The sequence below is a fragment of the Bos taurus genome, chromosome 11 (assembly GCF_002263795.3).
Source record: "Bos taurus isolate L1 Dominette 01449 registration number 42190680 breed Hereford chromosome 11, ARS-UCD2.0, whole genome shotgun sequence".
Taxonomy (NCBI): Eukaryota; Metazoa; Chordata; class Mammalia; order Artiodactyla; family Bovidae; genus Bos; species Bos taurus.
In genome coordinates, this window is record NC_037338.1 from 203,486 (window position 1) to 231,305 (window position 27,820).

The 27,820-nt window shown below is 41.0% G+C and overlaps 1 protein-coding gene across 2 annotated transcripts; it reads left to right on the forward strand.

The window, feature by feature from the left end:
- ZC3H8 (zinc finger CCCH-type containing 8) lies at positions 1-27,591 on the forward strand. Of its 2 annotated transcripts, NM_001075291.3 has the most exons (9): positions 1-178; positions 4,359-4,455; positions 16,444-16,675; positions 17,888-18,018; positions 20,581-20,703; positions 21,205-21,316; positions 22,525-22,634; positions 23,546-23,595; positions 26,999-27,591. In NM_001075291.3, exons 1-8 carry the CDS (start codon positions 102-104, stop codon positions 23,573-23,575), a joined length of 912 nt encoding a protein of 303 aa, NP_001068759.1. In that variant the 5' UTR covers positions 1-101; the 3' UTR covers positions 23,576-23,595; positions 26,999-27,591. The 2 variants fall into 2 exon arrangements, with proteins under 2 accessions (NP_001068759.1, NP_001415276.1); NM_001428347.1 differs by lacking the exon at positions 4,359-4,455 and having other exon boundaries at positions 16,449-16,675.
- The last annotated feature ends 229 nt before the right edge of the window (positions 27,592-27,820 follow it).

Here is a 27,820-nt window from a genome sequence, read left to right on the forward strand (position 1 = left end):
ATGCGCGGTGTGACTTGCCGGCGGCGAGCAGCGTCGCGTGGGACCTCCTCGGGCCGGGCTTGTTTCTTGGTAGCTGCCGGGCGCCGGCGCCGAAGAGAATGATGGATTTTGAGAATCTTTTCTCCAAACCCCCAAACCCGGCTCTTGGCAAGAAGTCCACCACGAATTCTGACCAAAGGTGACCGCTACTCTTCATGCTTTTAACGCAGGGACTGCAGCCGGGTTCCGCCTCAGTTGCTCAGGGAGTCCGCGGGGGCGGCGCCGTGAGGTCCGGCGTCCAGAGGTCGTTCGGGGGCTGGAGTTAGAAGCCGGGGTTGGGTCCGGGTTCGTAGACCGCCGCGGCCAGAGGCCCGGGGAGTGGCGGGGTTCAGGCGGCGAGCGGGGTGGTGGGGGGGGAGGTTCAGTATGCTCCGTTTTCTCCGCGCCCAGGTCCCTCTGGCTGGGAGGGAGCCCGCCTGCAGCCCCCGTAGCATTTGCCTTCCAGACCGTCAGCTCAAGGAGGACAGAGAACATTTGTGGTTCTCACTACACGTGCTGGGCGCTTTTCGGTAGAAAAGATGAGTCGTGAAGGATGAACAGCGAGTAGTCTGCCTTTAGTCTCCCGATGTACATTGAAAAAGCCTAAAGACCATAATAAAGCAGCGAACTACATTGCGGTGCATTATTTCCTTTATGTTTAAAGAGGTACTGAGACTGCCGTGGAGAAAGTGAAAGCTGGATAGTGGGTAAGGGAGGATGGGATGGTAGGGAAGATGTAGATCTTTTAAAGAAGGTAGTTAAGGAACGTTTACTAGTAATATTGACGAGGAATATTTGAGTAGGGGCTCGAAGGAAGCGAGAGAGGTTGATTATCTAGTGGGAAGAATATTCCGCTGTGATGGGAGCAAAGTGGCCAGAAAGACAGCTGCAGTGGAGAGGAAGAATGATGGGACTGGAAGAGAAGAACCTGAGAGGTATTGGAATGGGGGGTGGAAGGGAAGGGGCAGATTGTGTAGGGACTTGCAGTTACCATAATAAGGACTTTGGCTTTTACCTTGAGTGAGGTGAGGGGTAAGTATTGGAGGGTTTTTAGCTGAGACTTAACACATTAGCAGGACCATCTGGTGGTTGAGAGTACTGTAGTGGCCGCTAGTAGTTAGGGTTAGTAGCAAGAAGTGGTCAAGTCTGGGGCTTCTGTGGTGATCCAGTGGTTAGGAGTCTGCCTTGTAATGTCTGGGAAACTGGTTCAATCCCTGGTCAGGGAAGATCCCACATGCCCCAGAGCAACTGTGTGCACCACAGTTACTGAAGCCTTTGTGTCCTGCAGCAAGAGAAGTCACTGCAGTGAGATCCCAGAGCTCCAAAACTGAAGTATATGCTGTAGCAAGGAAGACCCAGCAAAGCCAAAAATAATTAAAAATAAATACAATTTTTTTAAAGAGCGTGTTCAGTCCAACTCTTTGAAACCCCATGGACTGTAGCCCGCCAGGCTGCGCTGTCCATGGAACTTTCCAGGCAAGAATACTGGAGTGGGTTGCCATTTCCTCTTCCAGGATCTTCCTTGACCCAGGGATTGAACCTGGTGTCTCCTGCATTTGTCAGATTAATTCTTTACTACTGAGCAATTGGGGCGAAGCTCAATAAAAAGCACATGGCTAGATTTTTTTTAAAAGGTGATCAGGTAAGGCTGTATTTTGAAAACTGGTTGGGGAATATGAGAGAGGAGTTAAGGTCGACTTCAAGGTTTTTGGTTTGTGTCATTAGGTTAGAGTTGCTGTTTAAGATTGTAGGGTGATTGGATCAAGAGTTCAATTTTGGATATAAGATTTTGTCTAGTTTGGGGCTTTCTTGGTGGCTCACATGGTAAAAAATCTGCCTGCAATGCAGGAGACCTGTGTTCAGTCCCTGGGTCGGGAAGATCCGCTGGAGAAGGGAATGGCTACCCACTCTGGTATTTTTGCCTGGAGAACCCCATAGACAGAGAAGCCTGGCGAGCTACAGTCTCTGGGGTCGCAAAGAGCCGGGCCTGACTGAGTGACTAACACTACTACTGCTAGTAAATATTTTAATTGCCTTTTTTTTTTTTTCTTTCTTTTGGCCAAGTGACATTCGAGATCTTAATTCCTTGGCCAGAGATCTTAATTCCGGGCCAGGGATGGAACCCTTGCCCCCCACAGAGGCAGTGTGAAGTCTTAACCACTGGACTGCCAGCAAAGTCCCTAGTAGGTACTTTGAATAGGAAGTTGGCTCTGCCTGCCTGAACTCAAATCTCAGTTCTGCTCTGCTAGATTTCTGACATGTTTTGTAAACATTCTGTGTTCATTTTCTCATCTGTAAAATGGGCTTTTTAACAATAGCATGTACGTGGAGGGCTGTTGTGGTGTGTCTAATGTGCATGGAGCAGCACCTGGCACAGAGTAGGCGTAAAGCACGTCAGACGCTACTGTTACTGTTGCTGTTGTCATTATTGTTCTGCCTAAGGAGAGTGTGCTTCCTATATAAGACAGTTCATGACTGGAAACTAGACCAGTGCTAGTCCACAGTATTTGGTTTATTGGCTCTTGTAACAGTGGCCTTGGTCCCTCTTCTGATGGATGTGACGGAAGCTCTGACGCAGGACAGATGAGTGTAGTAACTGTTGGGTTGGATGAAACTAACGTCCCAGCTCCTGCCGTAACTCTGAAAGAAGTGCAGAATCACTGTTCACAGTCCTGTGCTGGCGGCACTTTCCACGTGCAGCATGTTCTGAAATTGTCTAGTCCTTGCCCTTGTCTGGCGTGTAACTCAGATCTTAAGCTTTTATCACGTAATCACTACCTGTCTTCAGCCCCCTGTGTCTGTCTGTGTGTGTGAGTCGCTGAGTCGTGTCTGATTCCTTGCAACCACTAGTCTCCTCTGTCCATGGAGTTCTCCAGGCAAGAATACTGGAATGGGTTGCCATTCCCTTCTCCACCCTGTGTCTACAGCATCTACCATTATTTAGGTTTAGCTGTATATTTTACTGGCCTCTTTGTTTCTTATAGTTCCCATTTTCATCTTTCTTAGGTTTGTTTTTAGTTTTGTTGGAATATCCTCTAGTAGTCATCTGAGACAGTCTCTGCTTGTTCAGCTTCTCAGTTCTAGTGACCTTGAGAACAACTTTTCTTTCTTTTTTTAAAAAATATATTCTTAGCCGCGCCATGCAGCATATGGGATCATAGTTCCCCAGCCAGGGATCGAACTGCATTGAAAGCAGAGTCTTAACCACCAGACCGCTGGGGAAGTCCCAACAACATTCCTTTTTGATCTTCCCACTTGAATGTAAGTTTGGCTCTCTTCTGACCTCAGAAGGCACCCTGAATTCTACCTGAAATATTTTTCTCCCTGACATTCCTCTTTGTTTTCAATTCTTACCTATCTTTTAGGTTCAGAAAACCTTTGGTCCCCATATCTTAGGTTTAAAATGTTCCTCATATATACACCAGTTCTTATCACCCCATACCGAAATTTCTTTCTTTCTTTCTCCCAAGTAGATAGAAAAGTTCTCAGAAAGTGCAAACAAGGTCTTTTTCATTGTTGTATCCCAGGATTTAAGACCCAGAGCCTGGTATATGGTGGATTCTCAGTATTTGTTGAATGAATAGATGATTTATATAGCTTCTAATAGTTGACTATTAAGGTTATGTAGAGACATTACTTTGCCAACAAAGGTCCATCTAGTCAAGGCTATGGTTTTTCCACTGGTCATGTATGGATGTGAGAGTTGGACTGTGAAGAAGGCTGAGCGCCGAAGAATTGATGCTTTTAAACTGTGGTGTTGGAGAAGACTCTTTTGAGAGTCCCTTGGACTGCAAGGAGATCCAACCAGTCCATTCTGAAGGAGATCAGCCCTGGGATTTCTTTGGAAGGAATGATGCTAAAGCTGAAACTCCAGTACTTTGGCCACCTCATGCGAAGAGTTGACATTGGAAAAGACTCTGATGCTGGGAGGGATTGGGGGCAGGAGGAGAAGGGGACGACAGAGGATGAGATGGCTGGACGGCATCACTGACTCAATGGACGTGAGTCTGAGTGAACTCCGGGAGTTGGTGCTGGACAGGGAGGCCTGGCGTGCTGGGATTCATGGGGTCGCAAAGAGTCGGACACGACTGAGCGACTGAACTGAACTGAAGGTTATGTAATTTAAAGTTTCAGCTTTGCAGTTTACTCATAAATGTATGTTGACATTTACTGCTTATCATAATTCTGTACATTTCCCTGAAATATTTGGAGTAGAATCTGATTTTGGAATTTCTTTGAGGGCAAGTTGAAGGTAAACCAAAGCAGTGGATATTAATGCTATGGTATGAACCCTTTTCAGGTTGAAAACCCTTTTGTGTTATTTGATATTTTTGCTACAGAATCGGTGGTGAAATAGATGATACAGAAGTTGAAGAAACACAAGAAGAGAAAATAAAATGGAAAGTAAAACTGGAATGTGAGCAAATGCCCAAAAAAGTAAGATTAAGTTGGTGTATTGAAAAAAACAGTCAGGAAAGGGTGTGAGAAATTAATTAGAGATTCTGTTTGTCTCACTTTAGGCAGCATTTGAGACCAGGTTACTTATATCAAAGGAAACCTGTTTATGCCTTTTAAAAAATTAATTAAGAAGTTTGTTGTCATTTAACATGAACTGATTATGAAGTGGTTGTAAACAATTTAAAAACTTCTTTCTTTTCAAATTAAAGTTTTGATTTGCTACCTTAGCTAGACTTAGTGACTAACAGCTTAAAGACTGTACTAGTTTGCTAGGACTGCCATCACAAAGTACCACATACTGAGTGGTGAATTAAACAACAGAAATTTATTGTCTTGTGGTTCTTGAGGCTGGAAGTCCAAGAGCAAGCTGTTAGGAGGGTTGGTTCCTTCATAAGGCTGTGAGGAAGAGTCGGTTCCATGCCTCTCCCCTAGCTTCTGGTTGGCTTGCTGGTGGTCTTTGATCCCCCTTGGCTTGGCTTCCAGAAGCATCATCTTGATTTTTACCTTCATGCTCCAAAAGGCATTCTCCCTGTGTGAATAGGTCTGTGTCTAAGTTCCCCCTTTTATAAAGACACTAGACATACTGGATTAAAGCCTATCCTAATGACCTCATCTTAACTGTGGTATGATCTTAAATGTGATATGTAATTATACATATAATGACCCCATTTCCAAATGTGGTCATGTTCTAAGGTACTGGGGGGTTATGCTAAGTCACTTCAGTCGTGTCTGACTCTGTGTGACCCCATAGACGGCAGCCCACCAGGCTCCCCCGTCCCTGGGATTCTCCAGGCAAGAACACTGGAGTGGGTTTGCCATTTCCTTCTCCAATGCATGAAAGTGAAAAGTGAAAGTGAAGTCGCTCAGTCATGTCTGACTCTTAGCGACCCCCTGGACTGCAGCTTGCCAGGATCCTCTGTCCATGGGATTTTCCAGGCAAGAGTACTGGAGTGGGGTGCCATTGCCTTCTCCGACTTGGGGGTTAGGACTTCAATTTGGGGAGGACACAGCCAACCCACAGCAAAGCCAATATCTGCTTCTGTCTTGCTTTTTCTCTTTTGGAACCTTTGTTATTGTGAACTTTAACACACTACAAAAGAATGAGTTCAAATTGGCAGTGAGATCTGCAAGACACACATGGCCTTTAATATGATACTGTTATACTCAGCTTTATAAAAGGATACAGGGCAGAAAGTACAGCATCTTCATCTCAGAAGGCCTCTCAGCTACCCAAGTACATAACTTCTTTTGCCCTTTGGGGCATATATGGCTGCTGTAGACGAGAGCCCTAGTTAAAACTGAGAAATGATAGCTTGAATTTCCCAGACATTTTTAATACTTAAAAAAATTTTTTAACTTCCTTGGTGGTGCTGTGGATAAGAATGCACCCACCAAGGCAGAGGATACAGGTTCGATCCCTCCTCAAGGAAGATTCCATATGCTGCAGAGCACCTAAGGTTGTGCTCCACAACTGTTGAGCCTGTGCTGTAGAGCCTGGGCGCTGCAGCTGCTGAGCCCATGGGCCACAACTGCCGGGGCCTCTGCTCCACAACAGAAGCCACTGCACTGAGAAGCCTGAAACTAGAGAAAGGCCCGTGCAGCAGCAAAGACACAGCACAGCAAAACAAACAGACACTAACTTGTGCACCACTGCTACTGCACCCACGCTCAGAGCCCACAAGCCGCTGCGTCTAGCACCTGTGCTCTGACAAGGGGAGCCCCTGAGGTGAGACGCGCGTGCGCTGCAGATAACCCCCCCTCGCTGCTAGGGAAAGCCTGAGCACAGTGGTGAAGACCCAGCACAGCCAAAATAAGTAAATAATATTACTTTAAAAAATTGTAATATTAATCGCATAAGCCCCAGTCCTTTGTGCCCACTTAAAGTTCCCCAGTACATATATAACCCCATACAGGATACAGGCAGATACAACCTTCTGTGGTTATCTTAAGGAGGTTCTCAGAAACAACACTGTGAGAATGTAGACACCTAGGTTACTTGTCAGTAGGCTTACTTCAGGCCAGGCTCTTTCCTTACAAGTGGATAAAACATAAGTGTATCACAGCTAATTAAAAAGTGAACTCAAGTAGACACTGTGCAGCTCTCCTTTTCTCAGTCGTGTTCCTTTTTCTCCTTCCAGAGGTGACTACTATCCCAACTTGTGCACGAATCACTTGCTTGTTCTTTGCAGTTTTCCTACTAATGCTGTCCTCCTTAGAGTGCCGTTTTCTCGTGGCTGTTTTTGCACTTGATAGAATAGTGTTGTATGTGTCCTTTTGTTTCCTTTCTCTTAACGTTATATTTTTAAGACTCATAGTATGCATAATGTATACTTATAGAATATGCATAGTGCACACAAGTGGTGTATTCTTATTTGTTCATTTTCTCAAACCGCATAGCATTCCATTATTTGAGTATACTAGGTGCTGGCATTGGTAGACATTTGGCCTCACTTCCAGCTTTGAAGGTTGTGATTAGTGCTGCTGCATCTCAGTTGTATCCTGCCGCACATCTCCTCTGCAGTTACCTTGGAGTAGAACCACCGGGTCTTAGCGGATAAGCATCTTTCCCTTTACCATGATGCCAAGCTGTATTCCAGAGTCATTCTACTGATTTTTATTCCCAAAGGCGGTGTAATGAGACTGTATTTCTACACAGGTATCTCCACACTTTCTTAAATTTTGCCATCTGGTGAGATACCTTCATTGTCATTTAGTTTGCATTTTATTGATTACTTTTAAGATGGAGCATCTTTTCATATTTGTCCAATTTAGATTTCCCTTTTTTGTGTGCCAGTTTTAAGTCTTTTTACCTTTTTTTTCTTTTTTCTTTATTCTGGATATAGGGGATTTTTTTCCCCCGTGTGGATTTATGTCTTGCAGGTATCAGCTCATTTTGTAGCTTTTTTCCCAATAGCAATTTTTGATAAAAGGTTAATGATTTTAATGTATTCAAGTTTATTAATATTTTTTTCATAGTTAATGCTTTATGTGGCACATAAAGAGTTAAGGACTATTATGCTGCTGGACGGAGAAGACGATGGCACCCAACTCCAGTACTCTTGCCTGGAAAACCCCATGGACAGAGGAGCCTGGAAGGCTGCAGTTCATGGGGTCTCCAAGAGTCGGACACGACTGAGTGATTTCACTTTCACTTTTCACTTTCATGCATTGGAGAAGGAAATGGCAACCCACTCCAGTATTCTTGCCTGGAGAATCCCAGGGACGGGGGAGCCTGGTGGGCTGCCATCTATGGGGTCACACAGAGTTGGACACAACTGAAGCGACTTAGCAGCAGCAGAGGGGACAAATTTTGGGTTACTTTTTTTTCGTTATCCTACCCAGTTGTTCCAACACCATTCATTGGGGGAAAAGGCTGTTGTTTTCCCCCATAAATCTTCAGTGTCACTATTGTCAAAAATCAAGTGTTTGGAAAAAAAGTGTTTGTGTTCTGATGGATCTGTTTCTAGAGTCTCTGTTCTCATCCACTGATTTATGTATCTACCCCTCCCCTCAAGACCACATTGTATTAATTAGTACAACTTAATTATAATGAGTTTGGATATCAAGCAAGTCAGTCATCTCACATTTTTCTTCTTTAACTGTCTTGGCTATTCTCAGCCCTTCGTATTTCCATATAAATTTTAGAAATAGTTTGTCAAGTTCCACAGAAAACCCTGCTGGGACTTTAACTTGGGAATGCATTGAAACTGTAGATCATTTGGGAGAGAATTGACATCTTTAGAATATTAGATTGTCCAGTCTTTAGGTTCTCTTTTAATTGTCTTAGCAGTGTTTTATAATTTTGTTTGTAGATACCTTACTTACCTTTTGTTAGATTTAATGCTGGGTGTCTGGTGAGGCTTTTGTGAATTACATCTTTTTTTTTTTTAAGCACTATTTGTAACTTATTTTCATTTAGCTGGCATGTTTGTTATATAGGAATGCATGGGATAAAGCTTTTGAGTTCTTGTAAACGTTTCTGAAAATACTGACTTTATCCTCACAGCTGATAGGTATTTTGGCTGAAGTAGACTTCAGCCTGAGGTTATTTGCCCCATTGTCTGCTGCTGTCCGTGTCGCTAGTGCAAGTCTTGCCAGTCTGGTTCTAGTCGCTTTGCAACCATCCTGTTCTGGGAGCTTTTAGATTCTTCTCTTTATTCTCAGTATTATTAGAGACTATGAATCTTCTCATTCATTGTGCTTAAGTATTTGGTGAGACTATTCATACCCTTCATGCACAAGGAATTTGTTTTATTTTTATTCTTTGTCTTTTATCTTTATATTCTGAGAAACTTACTCTTTCTGTTTATCTTCATTTCATGAGTCATAATTTAATGATTCAAGAGTTCTCTCTTGTTCTGCTGTCTTGTTACAACTTTCTTTTTTTTTTTTTGTTACAACTTTCTAGCATTAAAAAAAAAAACCCATCTTGCTACCTTTGTGTATTTGTTTAAAATTTTTGTGTTCTTTTCTTTTTCTTGATTGTTTTTCTTCTTCTCGGTCAGGTTTTCTCTTTTTCCTGCTTTTTTGTTTTATTCTCTAGATCTTTTTCGCTTTGTTCTCAGGTTTCTCATTGCAGAGGCTTCTGTTGCAGAGCGTGGGTTCTAGAACACAGGCTCAGCAGTTGTGGCTCCGGGCCTAGTTGCTCTGTAGCAGGTAGGATCTTCCCGGATCAGGGATTCATCCTGTGTCTTCTGCATTGTCTTTACCACCGAGCCACCAGCGAAGCCCTGCTTTTGTTTTTCTTTGCTGCTGGGTCACTTCAGTCGTGTCGGCCTCTGTGCGACCCCATAAATGGCAGCCCACCAGGCTCCCCCGTCCCTGGGATTCTCCAGGCAAGAACACTGGAGTGGGTTGCCATTTCCTTCTCCAGTGCCTGAAAGTGAAAAGTGAAAGTGGAATCACTCAGTCGTGTCCAACTCTTGGAGACCCCATGAACTGCAGCCTTCCAGGCTCCTCTGTCCATGGGATTTTCCAAGCAAGAGTACTGGAGTGGGGTGCCATCGCCTTCTCCGTCCAGCAGCATAATAGTTCTTAACTCTTTATGTGCCATGTATCCCCTTTGGCAGTCTGGCAAAGCTCTTGGACCCTTTCTCAGAATAATGTTTTTAAGTGAATAAAATAAAATATGTTGGGTTATAATGGAAGTTGATTATATTGAAACACAGTTATCATAATATTAAGAAATGAGGTAAGAGTAATTTCTTACACAATTATTTAGTGTATCAACAAAGATACACAATTATTTAGTATATCTTTGTTGATACACTAAATAATTAGATCCAACAGTAGGTCTCATTACTATGTTTTAGGTCTAAATATTATGTTGACAAAGTGATGACCATAAAACATAATATACTTTGAGATCTGCAGTAAGTATAATGTGTAAAAGTCCCTGTGATTTCTGTTCGTGACAGTTGCAGCTACTGCTGGTACTACTGTGGTTTGCAGCCAGTGTTCAAAACAGAAGAAAATGCTAAAATGTCAATTTAGAGGTTGATGAAAGTTAACATGTGATTTTTATTCTCATCCAAGTCCATTGAATTCTATCATTCTGTCCATAGACCCTTGGCCAGGGGCAGGCGGGAGGGGGGTGTACATCTCTGGACAGCAGGTTACGAACCCGTGATACAGAATAGAGAATGGAGTGTTTTTCTGATGGAAGTTGTTCCCACATGTCAGAATGTAAAGGATTTCATTCTGGGGTCTTAGTACTCGTACAAGAAGACTTGGCCTTTATCAGACATTTTAATAAATTTCTTTAGAGAATAACCCTCATTTTTGCATGGGGTAAATTTTTGTTTGATTATATTCTGGGTTGAGAGGGGGTGATCAGAGATAATTTGTTACAATGGCTTTGTTTTTGGTTTTTTTATATAGCATTTTAATTCATTCTCGTTTATAGCCCTGTTTCTCACACTGCAACCTAAGCCCAACCTCCAAATTATAGCTTGCTTTATGTTTGTCAAAAATTTGCCAGGAATCTGTTGAACCCTTCTTAATTCCTTCCTGACAAATTGTACTTCATTTCCCCCGCTCCTTATGCACACACTCTTTTGAGACTATTAATTTCTACATTTCTGTACTTTTATTTCTGTGGAATTTCAGGAGGCCATACTAGTTCTGTAAAGCATTCTGAATCAAGCACAAGAAAATCTTTCACTTAAAAGAGGAGATAAATACTTCAGACTTTCTTATGAAAGGGGGATAAGTTGTAATATTGTATTCTTATAGTTTCTAAGTTATATAGAGAACAACAGACATCAGAGCAATGAGTTTATAGCAGCTGCATGAGGACATATTTAAGCAATCATTGTGTTAATATCTTGTATATCTCAGTGCCCTCTGAAAAGAATGTCAATTAGAAATGCTTCTCTAACGTATGGGCTTCCCTGGTGGTTCGGATGGTAGAGAACCTGCCTGTGAATGCCAGAGATATATAAGAAATGTTGGTTCAATCCCTGGGTCAAGAAGACCCCCGAAGGAGGGCTTGGCAACCCACTCCAGTGTTCTTGCCTGGAGAATCCCACGGTCAGAGGAGCACATTGGGCTACAGTCCAGGGGGTGGCAAAGTCGAACACGACTGAGCGACAACACTTTCACTCTCTCTAATGTCTAATAAAGCATCATAGCTGATGATCATCCTGGTTTTATAATGTTACCAAGTCATCTCATCTCTTCATTTAATACAAGTAAGTCACTTTTGTTACTGCTTGTAGTGAAAAGGGTCAGCTTCAGGATTGCAGGCCTGTGGGTCGTGTGGGGTGGGGGTGAGGTGGGGGGACATGTGATATCACTCATCTGGATCCTTGTAATGTTTTGATTCAGGTGCACTGAATAGAATCCCATGGTTGTGCTTAAACTTCATGTGCACTGTTGCACTTAAATGATTTTTTTGGTTCTCCCTATGCCTGCTAAATAATGTGAAAGGCTGAAACGAACGTAAACGTAGTTATCCTCACAGCCCCACCCATCAACAGAAATTTGGATTAAAGATGTACTGAGCATGGCCCTGCCCATCAGAACAAGACCCAGATTCCCCCCCAGTCAGTCTCTCCCATCAGGAAGCTCCCACAAGCCTCTTGTCCTCCATCAGAGGGCAGACAGAAATGAAAACCACAGTCACAGAAAACTAACCAAACAGATCACATGGACCACATCCTTGTCTAACTCAGTGAAACTATAAGCCATGCCGTGTGGGGCCACCCAAGATGGACGGGTCACAGTGGAGAGTTCTGACAAAACATGGTCCACTGGAGAAGGGACTGGCATGCCACTTCAGTATTCTTGCCTTGAGAACCCCATGAACAGTATGAAAAGGCAAAAACACTGAAAGAGGAACTCCCCAAGTCGGTAGGTGCCCAATATGCTACTGGAGATGAGTGGAGAAATAACTCCAGAAAGAATGAAGAGACGGAGCCAAAGCAAAAACAATGTCCAGTTGTGGATGTACTGGTGAGAGAAGTAAAGTCTGATGCTTTAAAGAACAATATTGCATAGGAACCTGGAATGTTAGGTCCATGAATCAAAGTAAATTGGAAGTGGTCACATAGGAAATGGCAAGAGTGAATATCAACATTTTAGGAATTGGTGAATTTATTTCAGATGATCATTATAACTAGTACTGTGGGCAAGAATCCCTTAGAAGAAATGGAGTAGCCCTCATAGTCGACAGAAGAGTCCAAAATGCAGTTCAGTACGGTGGCTTAGTCATGTCTGACTCTGTGTGATCCCGTGGGCTGCAGCACACCAGGCTGCCCTGTCCATCACCAGCTCCTGGACTTTACTCAAATTCATGCCCCTTGAGTTGGTGATGCCATCCAACCATCTCATCCTCTGTCATCCCCTTCTCCTGCCTTCAATCTTTCCCAGTATCAGGGTCTTTTCAAATGAGTCAGCCCTTCCCATAAGGTGGCCAAAGTATTGGAGTTTCAGCTTCAACCTCAGTCCTTCCAATGAATTTTCAGGATTGATTTCCTTTAGGATGGACTAGTTGGATCTCCTTGCAGTCTCTAAAGAGTCTTCTCCAACTCCACAGTTCAAAAGTGTTAATTTTTCAGCACTCAGCTTTTTTTCTAGTCCAACTCTCACATCCATACATGACTACTGGAAAAACCATAGCTTTGACTAGATGGACCTTCATTGGCAGAGTAATGTCTCTGCTTTTTAATATGCTGTCTAGGTTTATCGTAACTTTTCTTCCAAGGAGTAAGTGTCTTTTAATTTCATGGCTGCAGTCACCATCTGCAGTGATTTTGAAGCCCCCCAAAATAAAGTCAGTCACTGTTTCCACTCTTTCCCCATCTGTTTGCTATGAAGTGATGGGACTGGATGCCGTGATCTTAGTTTTCTGAATGCTGAGTTTTAAACCAACTTTTTCACTCTCCTCTTTGACTTTCATCAAGAGATTCTTTAGTTCTTCTTCACTTTCTGCCATAAAGGTGGTGTCTGCATATCTGAGGTTGTTGATATTTCTCCTGGCAATCTTGATTCCAGCTTGTGCTTCCTCCAGCCCAGCGTTTCTCATGATGTACTCTGCATATAAGTTAAATAAGCAGGGTGACAGTATACAGCCTTGATGTACTCCTTTTCCTATTTGGAACCAGTCTGTTCCATGTCTAGTTCTAACTGTTGCTTCCTGACCTGCATACATATTTCTCAAGAGGCAGGTCAGGTGGTCTGATATTCCCATCTCTTTCAGAATTTTCCACAGTTTACTGTGATAAACTTAAAATCTCAAAAACAACAGAATGATATCTGTTAGTTTCCAAGGCAAACCATTCAGTATCACAGTAATCCAAGTCTATGTCCCAACCACTAATGCCAAAGAAGCTGAAGTTGAATGGCTCTGTGAAGACCTACAAGACCTTCTAGAACTAACACCCAAAAAGATGGCCTTTCATCACAGGGGACTGGAATGCAAAAGTAGAAGTCAAGACATACCTGGAGTAACAGGCAGGTTTGGCCTTGGAGTACAAAATGAAGCAGGGCAGAGGCTAACAGAGACTTGCTAAGACAATGCACTGGTCATGGCAAAAACCCTCTTCCAACAACACAAGAGACAACTCTACATATGGATATCACCACATGGTCAATACTGAAATCAGATTGATTATATTCTTTGCAGCCAAAGATGGAGACGCTCTATACAGTCAGCAAAAACAAAACCGGGAGCTGACTGTGGCTCAGATCATGAACTCCTTGCCAAATTCAGACTTTAATTGAAGAAAGTAAGGAAAACCACTAGACCATTCAGGTATGACCTAAATCAAACCCGTTATGATTACACAGTGGAAGTGAGGAATAGATTAAAGGGACTAGATCTGATAGAGTGCCTGATGAACTATGGATGGAGGTTTGTGACAAGTATAGGAGGCTGTGATCAAGACCATCTCCAAGTAGAAGAAATGCAAAAGGAAAATGGTTGCCTGAGACCTTAAAAATAGCTGAGAAAAAAAGAAAAGTAAAAGGCAAAGCAGAAAAGGAGAGATACACCCATCTGAATGCAGAGTTCCAAAGAATAGCAAAGAGAGATAAGAGCCTTCATCAATGATCAGTGCAAAGAGATAGAGGAAATCAATAGAATGGGAAAGACTAGAGATCTCTTCAAGAAAATTAGAGATATCAAGGGAACATTTCATGTAAAGATGGGCACAATAAAGGACAGAAATGGTATGGACCTAACAGAAGCAGAAGATATTAAGAAGAGGTGGCAAGAATACACAGAGAAACTATACAAAAAAGATCTTCATGACCCGGATAATCACGATGGTGTGATCACTCACCTAGAACCAGGCATCCTGGAATGTGAAGTCAAGTGGGCCTTAGGAAGCATCACTATGAACAAAGCTAGTGGAGGTGATGGAATTCCAGTTGAGCTATTTCAAATCCTAAAAGATAATGCTGTGAAAGTGTTGCCCTCAATATGCCAGCAAATTTGGAAAACTCAGCAGTGGCCACAGGACTGGAAAAGGTAAATTTTCTTTCCAATCCCAAAGAAAGGCAATGCCAAAGAATATTCAAACTACCAAGCAATTGTACTCATCTCACACTCTAGCAAAGTAATGCTCAAAATTCTCCAAGCCAGGCTTCAACAGTACGTGAACTGTGAATTTCCAGATGTTCAAGCTGGCTTGAGAAAAGGCAGGGGAATCAGAGATCAAATTGCCAACATCCATTGGAGCATAGAAAATGCAGGAGAATTTCAGAAAAAACATCTATTTCTGCTTTATTTACTATGCCACAGCCTTTGACTGTGTGGATCACAATAAACTGTGGAAAATTCTTAAAGAGATGGGAATACCAGAGCACTTGACCCATCTCCTGAGAAAAGTGTGTGCAGGTCAAGAAGCAACAGAACCGGACATGAAACAATGGACTGGTTCCAAATCGGGAAATGAGTATGTCAAGGCTGTATATCGTCACCCTGCTTGTTTAACTTATATGCAGACTAGTATGTCATTCGAAATGCTGGACCGGGTGAAACACAAGCTGGAATCAAGTTTCCTGGGAGAAATACCAATAACCTCAGATATGCAGATGACACCACCCTTATGGCAGAAAGAGAAGAGGAACTAAAGAAGCCTCCTGGTGAAAGTGAAAAAACTGGCTTAAAACTCAGCATTCAGAAAACAAAGATCATGGCATCCAGTCCCATCACTTCATGGCAAATAAACGGGGAAACAATGGAAACAGTGAGAGACTTTATTTTCTTGGGCTCTAAAATCAGTGCAGATGTTGACTGCAGCCATGAAATTAAGACACCTGCTCCTTTTAAGAAAAGTTACGACAAACCTAGACAGCATATTAAAAAGCAGAGTCATTACTTTGCCAACAAAGTTCCGTTTAGTCAAAGCTATGGGCTTTCCAATAATCATGTATGGATGTGAGTGTTAGACCATAAAGAAAGCTGAACGCTGAAGAATTGACGCTTTTATACTGTGGTGTTGGAGAAGACTTGAGAGTCCCTTGTGCTGCAAGATCCAAGCAGTCCATCCTACAGGAAATCAGTCCTGAATATTCATTGGAAGGACTGATCCTGAAGGTGAAAGTCCAGTACTCTGGCCACTTGATGCAGAGCTGACTCATTGAAAAACATGGTGATGCTGGGCAGGATTGAAGACAGAAGGAGAAGGGGACCACAGAGGATGAGATGCTTGGATGACATCGCCGATTCGACGGACATGAGTTTAAGCAAGCTCCCGGAGTTGGTGATGGACAGGAAAGCCTGGCGTGCTGCAGTCGTTGGTGTTGCAAAGAGTCAGACACGACTGAGCGACTGAACTAGACAAGTGGGCCTTTTACACATAAACCATTTAATTGAAATGTATCGTCTGTACCAGTTGTAATAATAAATCTTGATTAACCCTGGTGTCTCCAAGTATAGACACCCATAACCCATACTTGGGAATGTTTCTGCACCAAGTGCTGGAAGGTGTCTGCTGCTTGGACTGCTTGGCAGTTTCTTGTCATCATTGCTGCTACATCCCCCACCAACAATGCTTCGAGTTAAAGGGAGGAAGTAGACTTTGGTAGCTGGTGAGGTGGATTTCCAGTTGGGCCATTTTAGTTTACTTGCTCTCGATGACAAGTTAGTGAATTAAACCATGTGAAAGGATGATCCATGCAAAGGGAGAAATAAAATGTGGACTATATTACTGTAGTTCTTTTATAGCAAATAATTCAGTTGTGGGGCTTTAGTCTTTCAATCTAGTAAAGTACACACAGTGAACAGATTGAGTCTTCCCTCAAAGCATCTTTTAAGTATGGATGCATGTGTTTTTGTTTTTTAATTCCAGAAAATTTCATATACATACAAGTGGAAAGAACAGCATATGAAACCCTTGTGTTCTCATCAGTCAACTTCCAACAATGATCAGTTCACAGCCAGTCTTTATTTCTCCTTCATGACCAGATTGTTTCAAATCATGCTAGGTTTTTAAATTTGAAAATTTAATTTTTACTTAGTTTAGGCACTCTAGAAGCTCTACATCTCCGAAGAATTTGCAACATAGGAAATCAAGAAGTAAGGACTATGATGCATATACTGATGATGACATCTGCAATCAGGAGCCAGAGGATAATTTCGCTAAGGAGCTTCAGCAGTACATACAAGCTAAAGAGATGGCAAGTGTTACTCAGTCCTTACTGTGTCCTGAAGAATCTGTGAAGAAAGAGACAGCAAAGGGGACCAAGAAAGGTAAGAGTCAAGTTGTTAGATCATTTAAAGTTACCTGGAGGAGTAGTCACCATTGTCCATGGATGGAGTTGGGGGTGGGGTCTGCATTTTATCTCATGATAAGATCAGATTTTCTTGGATCTTGACATCAAATGTGAGCTGGCCACTTGGTGTACAAATGCTCAGTTTGCAGGAGGAGTGGAGCGTGCAGCAGAGTTTTCAAAGGATGGCTACTTTGGGACTCCCCTGGTGGTCCAGTAGCTAAGACTCTGAACTCCCAATACAGGGTGCCCAGGTTCGATCCCTGGTCAGGGAACTAGATCCTATACGCGGCATCTAAAACTCCTGTGTACACAGCTAAGGCCTAGTAAGGCCATATAAATAAATAAATAAATAAATTTAAAGGACATGACAACTTTGCAAGGGAGAATGCTAAATCCCTGGCTTCAGCGTATGTGAAGGACAGGAAATACCTTTTCTGGTTGCTTTCCTTTGAAGAAGAATAGACTGGGATAACAGTGTATGAGACTGAACTCAGGAATATATTCCTTTTTATAAATATTTGTTTGGCTGCATCAAGTGTCAGTTGCTTCGTGGCATGTGGGGTCTTAGTTCCATGACCAAGGGTCAAACCCGTGTTCCCCACATTGCAAGGCAGGCTGTTAACCATTGGATCACCAGGGGAGTCCCCCAGGAATATGTTCTTTTAGATTACTAAGATTAAGCCATAGATATGACAAGAAGGGCCAATTGTAAGTACAATTCTTAATCCTCTCATTTTTTTCCCTGTTGAAACGTTTTTCTATTTAAAATGGACCTGTAGATCAACTTAATCTATATAAAATGTTTTCAGTGAATAATCTGACAGCCATATTTGAGATCCTTTGAAGCTTTTACTATTGCAGGGCTATAGCAATTCCTAATGAGATCCATCGTACTTTGAACACTTAAAAAGAATCTGGGCTGGTGTCTTGCAAGAATGATTTCGTTAATTATCTTGCTTTTTTCCTGGCAGTGCCTTATATATTTTCACAAGGAATGAATTTGGGATCCAGAGTATGTTAATCCCAGAGCTGCTGGAAAGACAGGTCCACATCATCCCAGTTTTTGCTTTTTGAATAGTGGAGAACTTTTCTTACATTATTAAAGAATATCCCTCTTAAGAGTAAACTGCTGTTATTGTTTTATATTGTCTTTAAGTCAAATTTTTGTTGTTGTTGTTGTTGTTTTTAGCTATTAAGCAAAAAAATATAAACCTTAAAGCTGTTCACAAGAATGGTAAAAAGAAGAAAATGAAGCGAAAGTGTCCTGGCCCAGGAGACAAAGGAAATGCTTCCCTGAGGAGCAGTGGCTCACAGGACCAGGTATGAGAATCCACATGTGTCGGAAGGCACTGCATCTCACACTTCAGTGGGGCCTCCTTTACCCTCAGCGGGCTCCCCACATGCTTCCTTCTCACCGTTAGGCTCCCTTCCTCACGCTCAAACCTTAGTGTCGTACCTGCTGCCCCTGAATACATACGCACAAGCCCCCTGATTTCTGAGTGCTGTGCTGTCGATGACTGTGGAAAAACAGATGTGGGAAGCAAGGAAAAGAGAAGACAGCCATACGTGCATGTGTGCTCAGTCACGTCCAGCTCTTTGCAACCCCATGGACTGTAGCCCGCCAGGCTCCTCTGTCCATGGGATTTCCCAGGCAGAAATACTGGAGTGGGTGCCATTTCCTCCTCCAGGGGATCTTCCCGACCCAGGGATTGAACCCACATCTCTGTGTCTCCTACACTGACAGGTGGATTCTTTACCACCACGCCACTTGGGAAGCCCAAGCCACTGGACTGCCAGGAAAGTCCCTAGATAGCTGTGAGGGCATGCCAGCGGCCATTGGTCTATTGGTTTTTGACTCCCTCTGAAAATTAAAAATCAATATTTTTGAGACACCCCCTTCCAGACACCAGACCCCCCACCCCCTCTGGTATTTTGATTTTGCTTTCTAGAAGTTCTTCTTCTTCCTTGGTCTGCAGATGTAATCACAGTAGAGCAGTAAGTGACTCTTTTGGACTCTACTTTTCTGAGGGCTTCTGAGCTGGATGGCAGCCATTTGTTAGGCTTGGTTTAGGAGACAAGAATTAGGGCTTGGTAAAATATTAGAAACACCAAATATTATAGACTGAAATGTATTTACATAAAATTTATTTTACAAAAGACGAATATGAAGCCATAGGGTTTAGGTAACTGTCTATAGTCACCCAGGGCCAGGCAGGGCTGCACTCAGGCAGTGTTCCCTTTCCTTTGGTTTAGATTGACTCAAGTGATTATTCCACCATAACTGACAGCTCTTCTACATGAGAAACAAATTGTAAACATATTTGTCAGAATTCAATTACATGATCAAATAAAACCGGGAGTTAAAACTGGCATACTTGTTAGGCACATAATTTTGATAGTGCTGAGTGGAGTTTTGACATTATTACAGAGCAGGTCACATAAGTGTGCAGTCAGCTCCCTTCTTTGTACCTGTGGAATTCCTAAGACCGTATGTGGGAATACCATATGTAGATGCTGTAAGTTGTACCACAAGTTAACACGCTGAAAGTGATTTATGTTTCTAAAGACCTGTAATAAAATTCCCCTTTCATTTTTGTATGAAAGTCCCCTTTTGTTTTCATACCTTTATCACCATCTTTAAGGGTCTGTTTCTAATTATGTTCATTAATTTGAGCTCATCAGTATACTCAGCTCACACCTAGTGGGCCTTTCGTTGAAATGAAAGGTTACACTGCTTTTGGTTGCTTTACCTTTTTTTTTTTTTTTGATGGTTTTATAATTCATATTTACAGTAATTTATTATGCTTTTAAGTAGCATGACCTTTAATTGTTTTTTGTTTGTTTGTTTTTTTACTTTACAATATTGTATTGGTTTTGCCATACATCAACATGCATCTGCCACGAGTGTACACGTGTTCCCCATCCTGAGCCCCCCTCCCACCTCCTTCCCCATCCCATCCCTCTGGGTCATCCCAGTGCACCAACCCCAAGCTTCCTGTATCTAACCTGGACTGGAGATTGATTTCTTATATGATATTATACATGTTTTAGTGCCGTTCTCCCAAATCATCCCCCCCTCCCTCTCCCACAGAGTCCAAAAGACTGTCCTATACATCTGTGTCTCTTTTGCTGTCTCACATACAGGGTTGTCATTACCATCTTTCTAAATTCCATATATATGCATTAGTATACTGTATTGGTGTTTTTCTTTCTGGCTTACTTCACTCTGTATAATAGGCTCCAGTTTCATCCACCTCATTAGAACTGATTCAAATGTATTCTTTTTAATGGCTGAGTAATACTCCATTGTGTCCCTAGTGTTCTAAAGAGCCTGGTTCTTAGACTTCACTGTTTATCACAATGAGTGGAACTTACCTTTTAAAAATTTTTTAATTTTTTAAGTGAGGTCAAGTACAATAAAATCTCAGATGGTGCAATAAGAAAGAATTGGTAGGTAAAGAATCCACCTACCAATTCAGGAGCTGCAGGAAACTCAGGTTCGATCCCTGGGGTTGGGAAGATCCCCTGGAGGAAGAAATGGCAGCCCACTCCAGGATTCTTGCCTGAAGAATTCCATGGACAGAGAAGCCTGACGGGCTTCAGTCTATGGGGTCGCAAAGAGCCAGACAGTTAGCATACAGTGAAGATACAATAAAAATTCAGATTGAACAAACACTAATGTTCAGTGATGGAATGATACTGAAACTGACAGTCATTCATTTGTTTCAAATGATATACAAAAATCCAAGTCTTACCTGAAGGGCAATTCAGAAGAGTTACTTTTTAATGTTTTAAAAGGTAGTTTAAGATAACTTTGTACAATGGAATCAAATGTTTAATCTCTTATTTTTCACATTGAGTTTTTTGATTTTGTTTTCATAGAATGGGAAATCTAAAGAGCAGCAGCAGCCTGTGAGAATGAGTCAGGGGTTCATCAACCAACATACGGTGCAACGCCAGGGAAAGCAAATTTGTAAATACTTTCTTGAAAGGAAGTGTATTAAGGTATAGTGTAAGCAAAAATACATTAAGATGTAAGGTATAGCAAAAATGTTCTAAAACCAGTTTCTGTTAGACACTCCAAAAGCATACCTGTATAATTTTAGAACTGTTTTCTTTCTGGAAAGGTTTCAAGTAGAAAATTTTACTGAAATATTGTTTTGTATTTAAGAAAGTAGTAATGTAATTCCACAGTGATAAGAGAACAGACTCTGTATGATTTTAATACCATTAGACCATGAAATTCGTGTACCTTGTTTTATGTCTCTGAAAATAGATAATTTTTTTTAAATGCTTTGTGTTAAAAATGTTAAGGACTTGACAAATTGCAAGCCAATATGTGTAATACAATGCAGTTATAATAGCTCTTTAAAAATCAGACTATACTGCTTCTACCTAAGACTTTGTTTTCTTCTGGAATCATTTGCTTATCCAGAATTAAGTAGGAATTGTAATGGCTTAACTGTGAGAAATAATGGCTTTTCCTTGTTTCTTCCTTTGGCCCAGGGAGACCAATGTAAATTTGATCATGATGCAGAGATAGAGAAGAAAAAGGAAATGTGTAAGTTTTATGTACAAGGATATTGTACCAGAGGGGAAAACTGCCTATATTTGCATAATATCCTTTATCACAAGATACAGTAACTTTACTTTTCATAAATGTTTACATGAATGTAAAATTTTGAATGAAACCAGTGTTTTAACCATGACAAAATTATATATCTAAGCTCAACTCGGTATTGAAGTGATTATATTGTTCACAGATTCCCTCCCCCACCCCCTTGCCCCAAGAAAGAATCTTTAGAAATTCCCTCAAATGTACATCCTGTCTAACTGGGTAGTGAAACAGGGTCATGAGACCTTTCATTTTAGGTCCCAGGAAAACATTCTCAGAATTTCTGCTGTGACATCCATGAATTAAATCTGTATTCATGAAATCTACTTCGTAAAAGAGGCAGGAATTGCATAGTTTGGGAGTAATTCTTTTCTGTTATACTCTGTGCTGTATAGAGATTAATTGTCCCTTAATTGAAGAGTAACCTTAACTCTTGAGTATAAATGGTCTAGACACGCTATGAAAACATGGAACATAACATTTTAGGATAACTGCACATTTGATCACCACAAAAGTTGTTTTCCTTTAAGTCATTCAATATAAGGAATCTCAAACCCTAACTTGAGAAATTTTTCCTGGAAAGTAATATCAGAGTTGTATATATGGATCCCATTTTAAACAAGTCTAATATATGAAGGATCCAGATTTGCAAGACACATAATTTTATTGACTTTAATTCCCTCACCCCAAAAGAATGCTTTAAAAATAGTCAAATTTCTCAAAGTATTTAAAATGCACATCTCTTTTGTCTTATCAGTGAAACATACCTGTAGTTGAAGAATGATTATGAGGGAGAAATTTGTCCTGTGATAGCCAATAAACTTCATGTATATAATCATCCTAAAGTTAATTTTCTTGTAACCCAGTTAATAATTTATTGTCTTGTACTTAATTTTATTAAGAATGGATCTTTTTGTTTTTAATTCATTAATTTATTTGGCTGTCCTGGATCTTAGTTGCAGCACGTGGGATCTTTAGCATGTGGGCTTTAGTTCCCTGACCAGGGATTGAACCTGGGACCCCTGCATCGGGCGTGCTGAGTCTCGGCCACTGGACCACCAGGGAAGTCCTGTCGTCTCATATTTTACATAGAGAATTTAATGTTTCTACTAGTAGAAAAGAACTTCATATAGGAAAAATAAAGTTATTAGATTAATAATAAGTTATTTTAGCAGGATTAAAAATTTTTTCTTCCTTAACACTTGAGTTACATGAATATCCTTGCAAGTTTTACCATACAGGAGCAAAATGTTATCAGGGAGAACATTGCAAGTTTTCACATGCTCCACTGACTGATGAAACACAAGAACTGTTGGCTAAAGTAAGTACAATTTTAATTTTTGTTTTTCTTTTTTAAAGAATACGTTTGAACCTAAGGGTAGGAATTTAAAAAGACACTTATTTAAGCAGAGTGCTTCATGGGTTAGCATATGGGTTATATTAGGACTGATAATTTAACAACTTACTTCAGTATAGAAAATAATTATTCATTTGTATGTTTTTCCTTGTAGCTTAAAGGAAAATTTATACTTGTTGCTGGTATAAATTGGAATGTTCTTTAAAACTTTAGTGTATTTAGCGACCTCAGTAGCTAAGTCAGCCAATGGAAAACAAAGCAGATAGGAGAAATAGTACTCCTGATATACTCTTAGAAGGAAAGTTAAGGATCATTGGTTGATAAATATTTTAGAGTTACATCAAAGCATACTCAAGTGATTATTTCAAAGTTTTCTTCAAAAGCTCTTTCAGATTGTAAGAAAAGATAGTTGAAAAATAATAGTCGTTTATGTCCTTTCGTTTCCATGTATGAGTTGGAGCTAATCTCTTCAAAATTAAATTGAAATGTGAGCGAAAAGAAAAGATTCTTTTGAAACCAAACTGTTTAATCTTGTGGCAAAAACTCCCTTGAGCATATGCAAATATTGGAAAGTCAAAGGTCCTTATTTCTGGATGCTTTTAGTTTTGAAATAGGAAGAGTTATCCTGTAATTAGAAATTATACCAAATATTTGGTTGTTTATTACCATGAAGCATATATGGAAAAAATGATGTATGTAGAATTCTATTTCCAATTCCCCTTCTAGTAAATATTATTAGGTGATTACTAGGATTAATGGTTTAGGAGTCTTTAGAAAATTACAAGAAGAAAAAAAAGAAATTACAAGAGTATGATGATGTACCTGAATTAGATAGTACATGAAAATGATTGTGAATTTTTTTCCCTCTATATTAGATTTTGGATCCTGAAAGGAAGTCATCATGAAAATAAAATAGATGAAAAAGGTAAAATTAAAATTTAACACTTTTTTCCCCCCTCTGAAATGTCTCTAGAAATTGGCATGGGAATATATATTTTCTCAAATAGAAATCTTTTTCTCGCTCCTACCCCACTTAAAAATTATACAATATTTGATACATATAAATAGATATATATGTGGGTCTCTGTGGATCTACTTCCCAGTCTGGATTTGTCACTATCTTTTTGTATTTTTATTCTCTTGTTTTATTCTTTGTAGATTTACCAAATATGTAAGGTTAACTGAATATTATGCTTGGGTTTGGATATTATTTTAAACAGTATCATAGTCGATATTTATTGGTGACTTGCTATTCTTAGTCATCATTATGCTTCTAAATTCATTCATGTATATGTGTGCAGCTGTCATTCATTTGTACTCTTGTATAGAATTTTTTTCTATGAGTATATTACAATTTATTTAGACATTCTACTGCTGATGGACATTGAGGTTATTTTTAATTTTTAAAATACAAACTCTTATTATAAATAAGTGTTTTACCTGTCTTTTGAGGGAAATGTGTGTGAGTTGTCCTGAGTATGAATCAGGAAATAGAATTGTTCTATCATCTTAAAACTTAAGATAATGTGTATACTTATGCCTGATTTACTTTGTGGTACAGCAGAAACCAATAGAACATTATAAAGCAATTTTTTTCCAGTTAAAAAAAAAAACTTAGGATAATGCCAGTCTTTTCTAAAGTAGTTCTTACAGTTTTTATTCCCACCAACTGTGTAAAAGAAATTCCGTAGCTCCACCTTCAGAAATGGTATGGACCTAACAGAAGCAGAAGATATTAAGAAGAGATGGCGAGAATACACAGAAGAACTGTACGAAAAAGATCTTCACGACCCAGATAATCACTATGGTGTGATCACTCACCTAGAGCCAGACATCCTGGAATGTGAAGTCAAGTGGGCCTTAGGAAGCATCACTACAAACGAAGCTAGTGGAGGTAATAGAATTCCAGTTGAACTATTTCAAATCCTAAAAGATGATGCTGAGGAAGTGCTGCCCTCAATATGCCAGCAAATTTGGAAAACTCAGCAGTGGCCACAGGACTGGAAAGGTCAGTTTTCATTCCAATCCCAAAGAAAGGCAATGCCTAAGAATGTTCAAACTACCGCACAATTGCATTCATCTCACACTCTAGCAGAGTAATGCTCAAAATTCTCCAAGCCAGGCTTCAGCAATAGGTGAACCGTGAACTTCCAGATGTTCAAGCTGGTTTTAGAAAGCAGAAGAACCAGAGGTCAAATTGCCAACATCCGCTTGATCATCAAAAAAGCAAGAGTGTTCCAGAAAAACATCTATTTCTGCTTTATTGACTATGCCAAAACCTTTGACTGTGTGGATCACAATAAACTGGAAAATTCTGAAAGAGATGGGAATACTAGACCACCTGACCTGCCTCTTGAGAAATCTGTATGCAGGTCAGGAAGCAACAGTTAGAACTGGACTTGGAACAACAGACTGGGTCCAAATAGGAAAAGTAGTATGTCAAGGCTGTATATTGTCACTGTGCTAATTTAACTTCTATGCAGAGTACACCCTGAGAAACACTGGGCTGGAGGAAGCACAAGCTGGAATCAAGATTGCTGGGAGAAATATCAATAACCTCAGATATGCAGATGACACCACCCTTATGGCAGAAAGTAAAGAAGAACTAAAGAGCCTCTTGATGAAAGTGAAAGAGGAGAGTTAAAAAGTTGGCTTAAACCTCAACATTCAGAAAACTAAGATCATGGCATCTGGTCCCATCACTTCATAGCAAATAGATGGGAAACAGTGGCAGACTTTGTCTTTTGGAGCTCCAAAATCCCTTCAGATGGTGATTGCAACCGTGAAATTAAAAGACACTTACTCCTTGGAAGGAAAGTTATGACCAACCTAGACAGCATATTAAAAAGCAGAGACATTACTTTGCCAACAAAGGTCCATCTAGTCAAGGTTATGGTTTTTCCAGTAGTCGTGTATGGATGTGAGAGTTGGACTATAAAGAAAGCTGAGCGCCGAAGAATTGATGCTTTTGAACTGTGGTGCTGGAAGAGACTCTTGAGAGTCCCTTGGACTGCAAGGAGATCCAACCAGTCCATCCTAAAGGAGATCGGTCCTAGGTGTTCACTGGAAGGACTGATGCTGAAGCTGAAACTCCAGTACTTTGGCCACCTGATGCAGAGAGCTGACTAATTTGAAAAGACCCTGATGCTGGGAAAGATTGAGAGCAGGAGGAGACGGGGACGACAGAGGATGAGATGGTTGAATGGCATCACTGACTCAGTGGACATGAGTTTGGATGGTCGCCGGGAGTTGTTGATGGACAGGGAGGCCTGGCGTGCTGCAGTTCATGGGGTCACAAAGAGTCAGACATGACTGAGCGACTGAACTGAACTGACCTTCAGCAATGCTTTGATTGTCAGGATTTTAAATTTTTGACCAGTTTATTGGATGTAGAAATGGTATCACATAGCTTTATTTTCATAAAGTTGTACATCTTTGTTTATGCTTACTAGCTTTTGAGCTTCAGCTTTAGTGAAATGCTGTTAATCTCTTGCCTGTATTTGTATATTGGACTGATTTCAGGAAAAAGAGAGTGGCTATGGGTGTAGGGAAAATGGAAGAATTAAGACTAATTGATTTTTTTTTAACAGGGTGTGCGATAAAGACTTGATTTTCTTTTTTTTTCCCCATATGGAAAACGAGTCTCCCAGACCATTCAACTGAAAAGACTGCTTTCCCCACTGATGTGTAATAGCCCCTGTTGTATATTGGGTTTCTTCAAATGGAGGTGTATTTCTGGGATCTCTGTCTGCTCCTTTTGTCTGTTTCTCTGATACTCTACTGCTTTAATTACTGGAGCTTTACTGGATTTTGATATAGTTTGATAGAGAATCTGCTGTCAATGCAGGAGACGCGAGACGTGGGCTTGATCGCTGGTTGGGAGGATGCCCTGGAGTAGGAAATGGCAACCTGCTCCAGTATTCTTGCCTGGAAAATTCCATTTACAGAGAAGTCTGGTGGGCTACAGTCCATGGAGTCGCAATGAGTCCAACATGATTGAGCAGCACACCACACAGTTTGATAATTTTTCTAATGTTGTTCTTCAGGAGCATCTTGACTATTTTGGAGTCTTTTACTTTGTTAGTTTAGTTTAGCTTTTTTTTTTTTTTCCAGTAGTTTTAGAGGTGGGGTGTGTGGCTAAGCTGATAATTTTTACCAACTGATATTTTTTTTTTCTTGGTCTTTTTGGCCACACTGCATGGCATGTGGGATCTTAGTTCCCCAACCAGGGATCAAACCTTTGCCCCCTGCATTGGAAGCACAGGGTCTTAACCACTGGACCACGAGGGAAATCCCCAGCTAATGTGTTTTTGTTTTTTCTTCTGTAGCTTTGTATGGATGAAGAGTGCTTGTGTCTGTGCCTGTTGGAGACTAATTCAAGACTTGATTTGGAGTGGTTTACAAGATTCCTGATGTAGAGCGCCCCCTTGTGTCATTACAGTGAAGTGCAACTCTTCCGTGGACAGTGCAGAGGGACAGAACGTGGTGTCTAATTAGTGAAGGGTTGGTCTCCACCAAGATGGTTCCAGCCACTGAAACAGGAGGAGTGTATATGACAGAGATGCCAGCTGGTGGGCAGATGTTATGGTAGTAGGTTGCAGAGGTCTTTTCTGAGTGATTGCATGTTCTCAATAAAATAGGAAGCAAGGTTAGACTGAGTAAGGAGGGATGAAGAGGTATAGGAGTTTGAAGAGAGAAAACCATCAGGTTTCTCATAGAAGACATCCGGAGAGTAGACAGTAAATACACAGTTAACTCTTTTCATGTCATTAAATACATTCACAACATGTTGTTAATGGTTGCTCATAGCTTTGTTTTAAATTATGGTTTGATGTTTTAAAACCCATTTCCTGTTTTTGGACAAAAAAGTTGTTTCCATTTTCCTACCGTTATAAATAAAATGGAACAGTGTCTCTTGCTATACCGTTCTTTTTTTTTTTTTAATAGAAATTCCAGTGATGACATTTCGTTCCCTGGCTGCCTCACAGCCTCTCGCGCTCTGCTGCCCTGGCGCAAGGGCGGGACGGAGCTTGGCGGGCCGGGGGTGCGCGCCGACACCGTTCCCCAGCCAGCGACCGGCCGGGCGAGAGCAGAGCGGGCAGGGAGCACGCCACGGAGCGACGGCCGGGGCTTCTGCTATGCCATTCTTA

Excerpts from the sequence above, each read along its gene's own strand:
- ZC3H8 (NM_001075291.3), top strand. The coding sequence starts at position 102 with ATGGATTTTGAGAATCTTTTCTCCAAACCCCCAAACCCGGCTCTTGGC. Across the intron at positions 20,704-21,204 it reads TTGAAAGGAAGTGTATTAAG|GGAGACCAATGTAAATTTGA; the intron begins GTATAGTGTAAG and ends CCTTTGGCCCAG. Across the intron at positions 22,635-23,545 it reads CACAAGAACTGTTGGCTAAA|ATTTTGGATCCTGAAAGGAA; the intron begins GTAAGTACAATT and ends CCTCTATATTAG.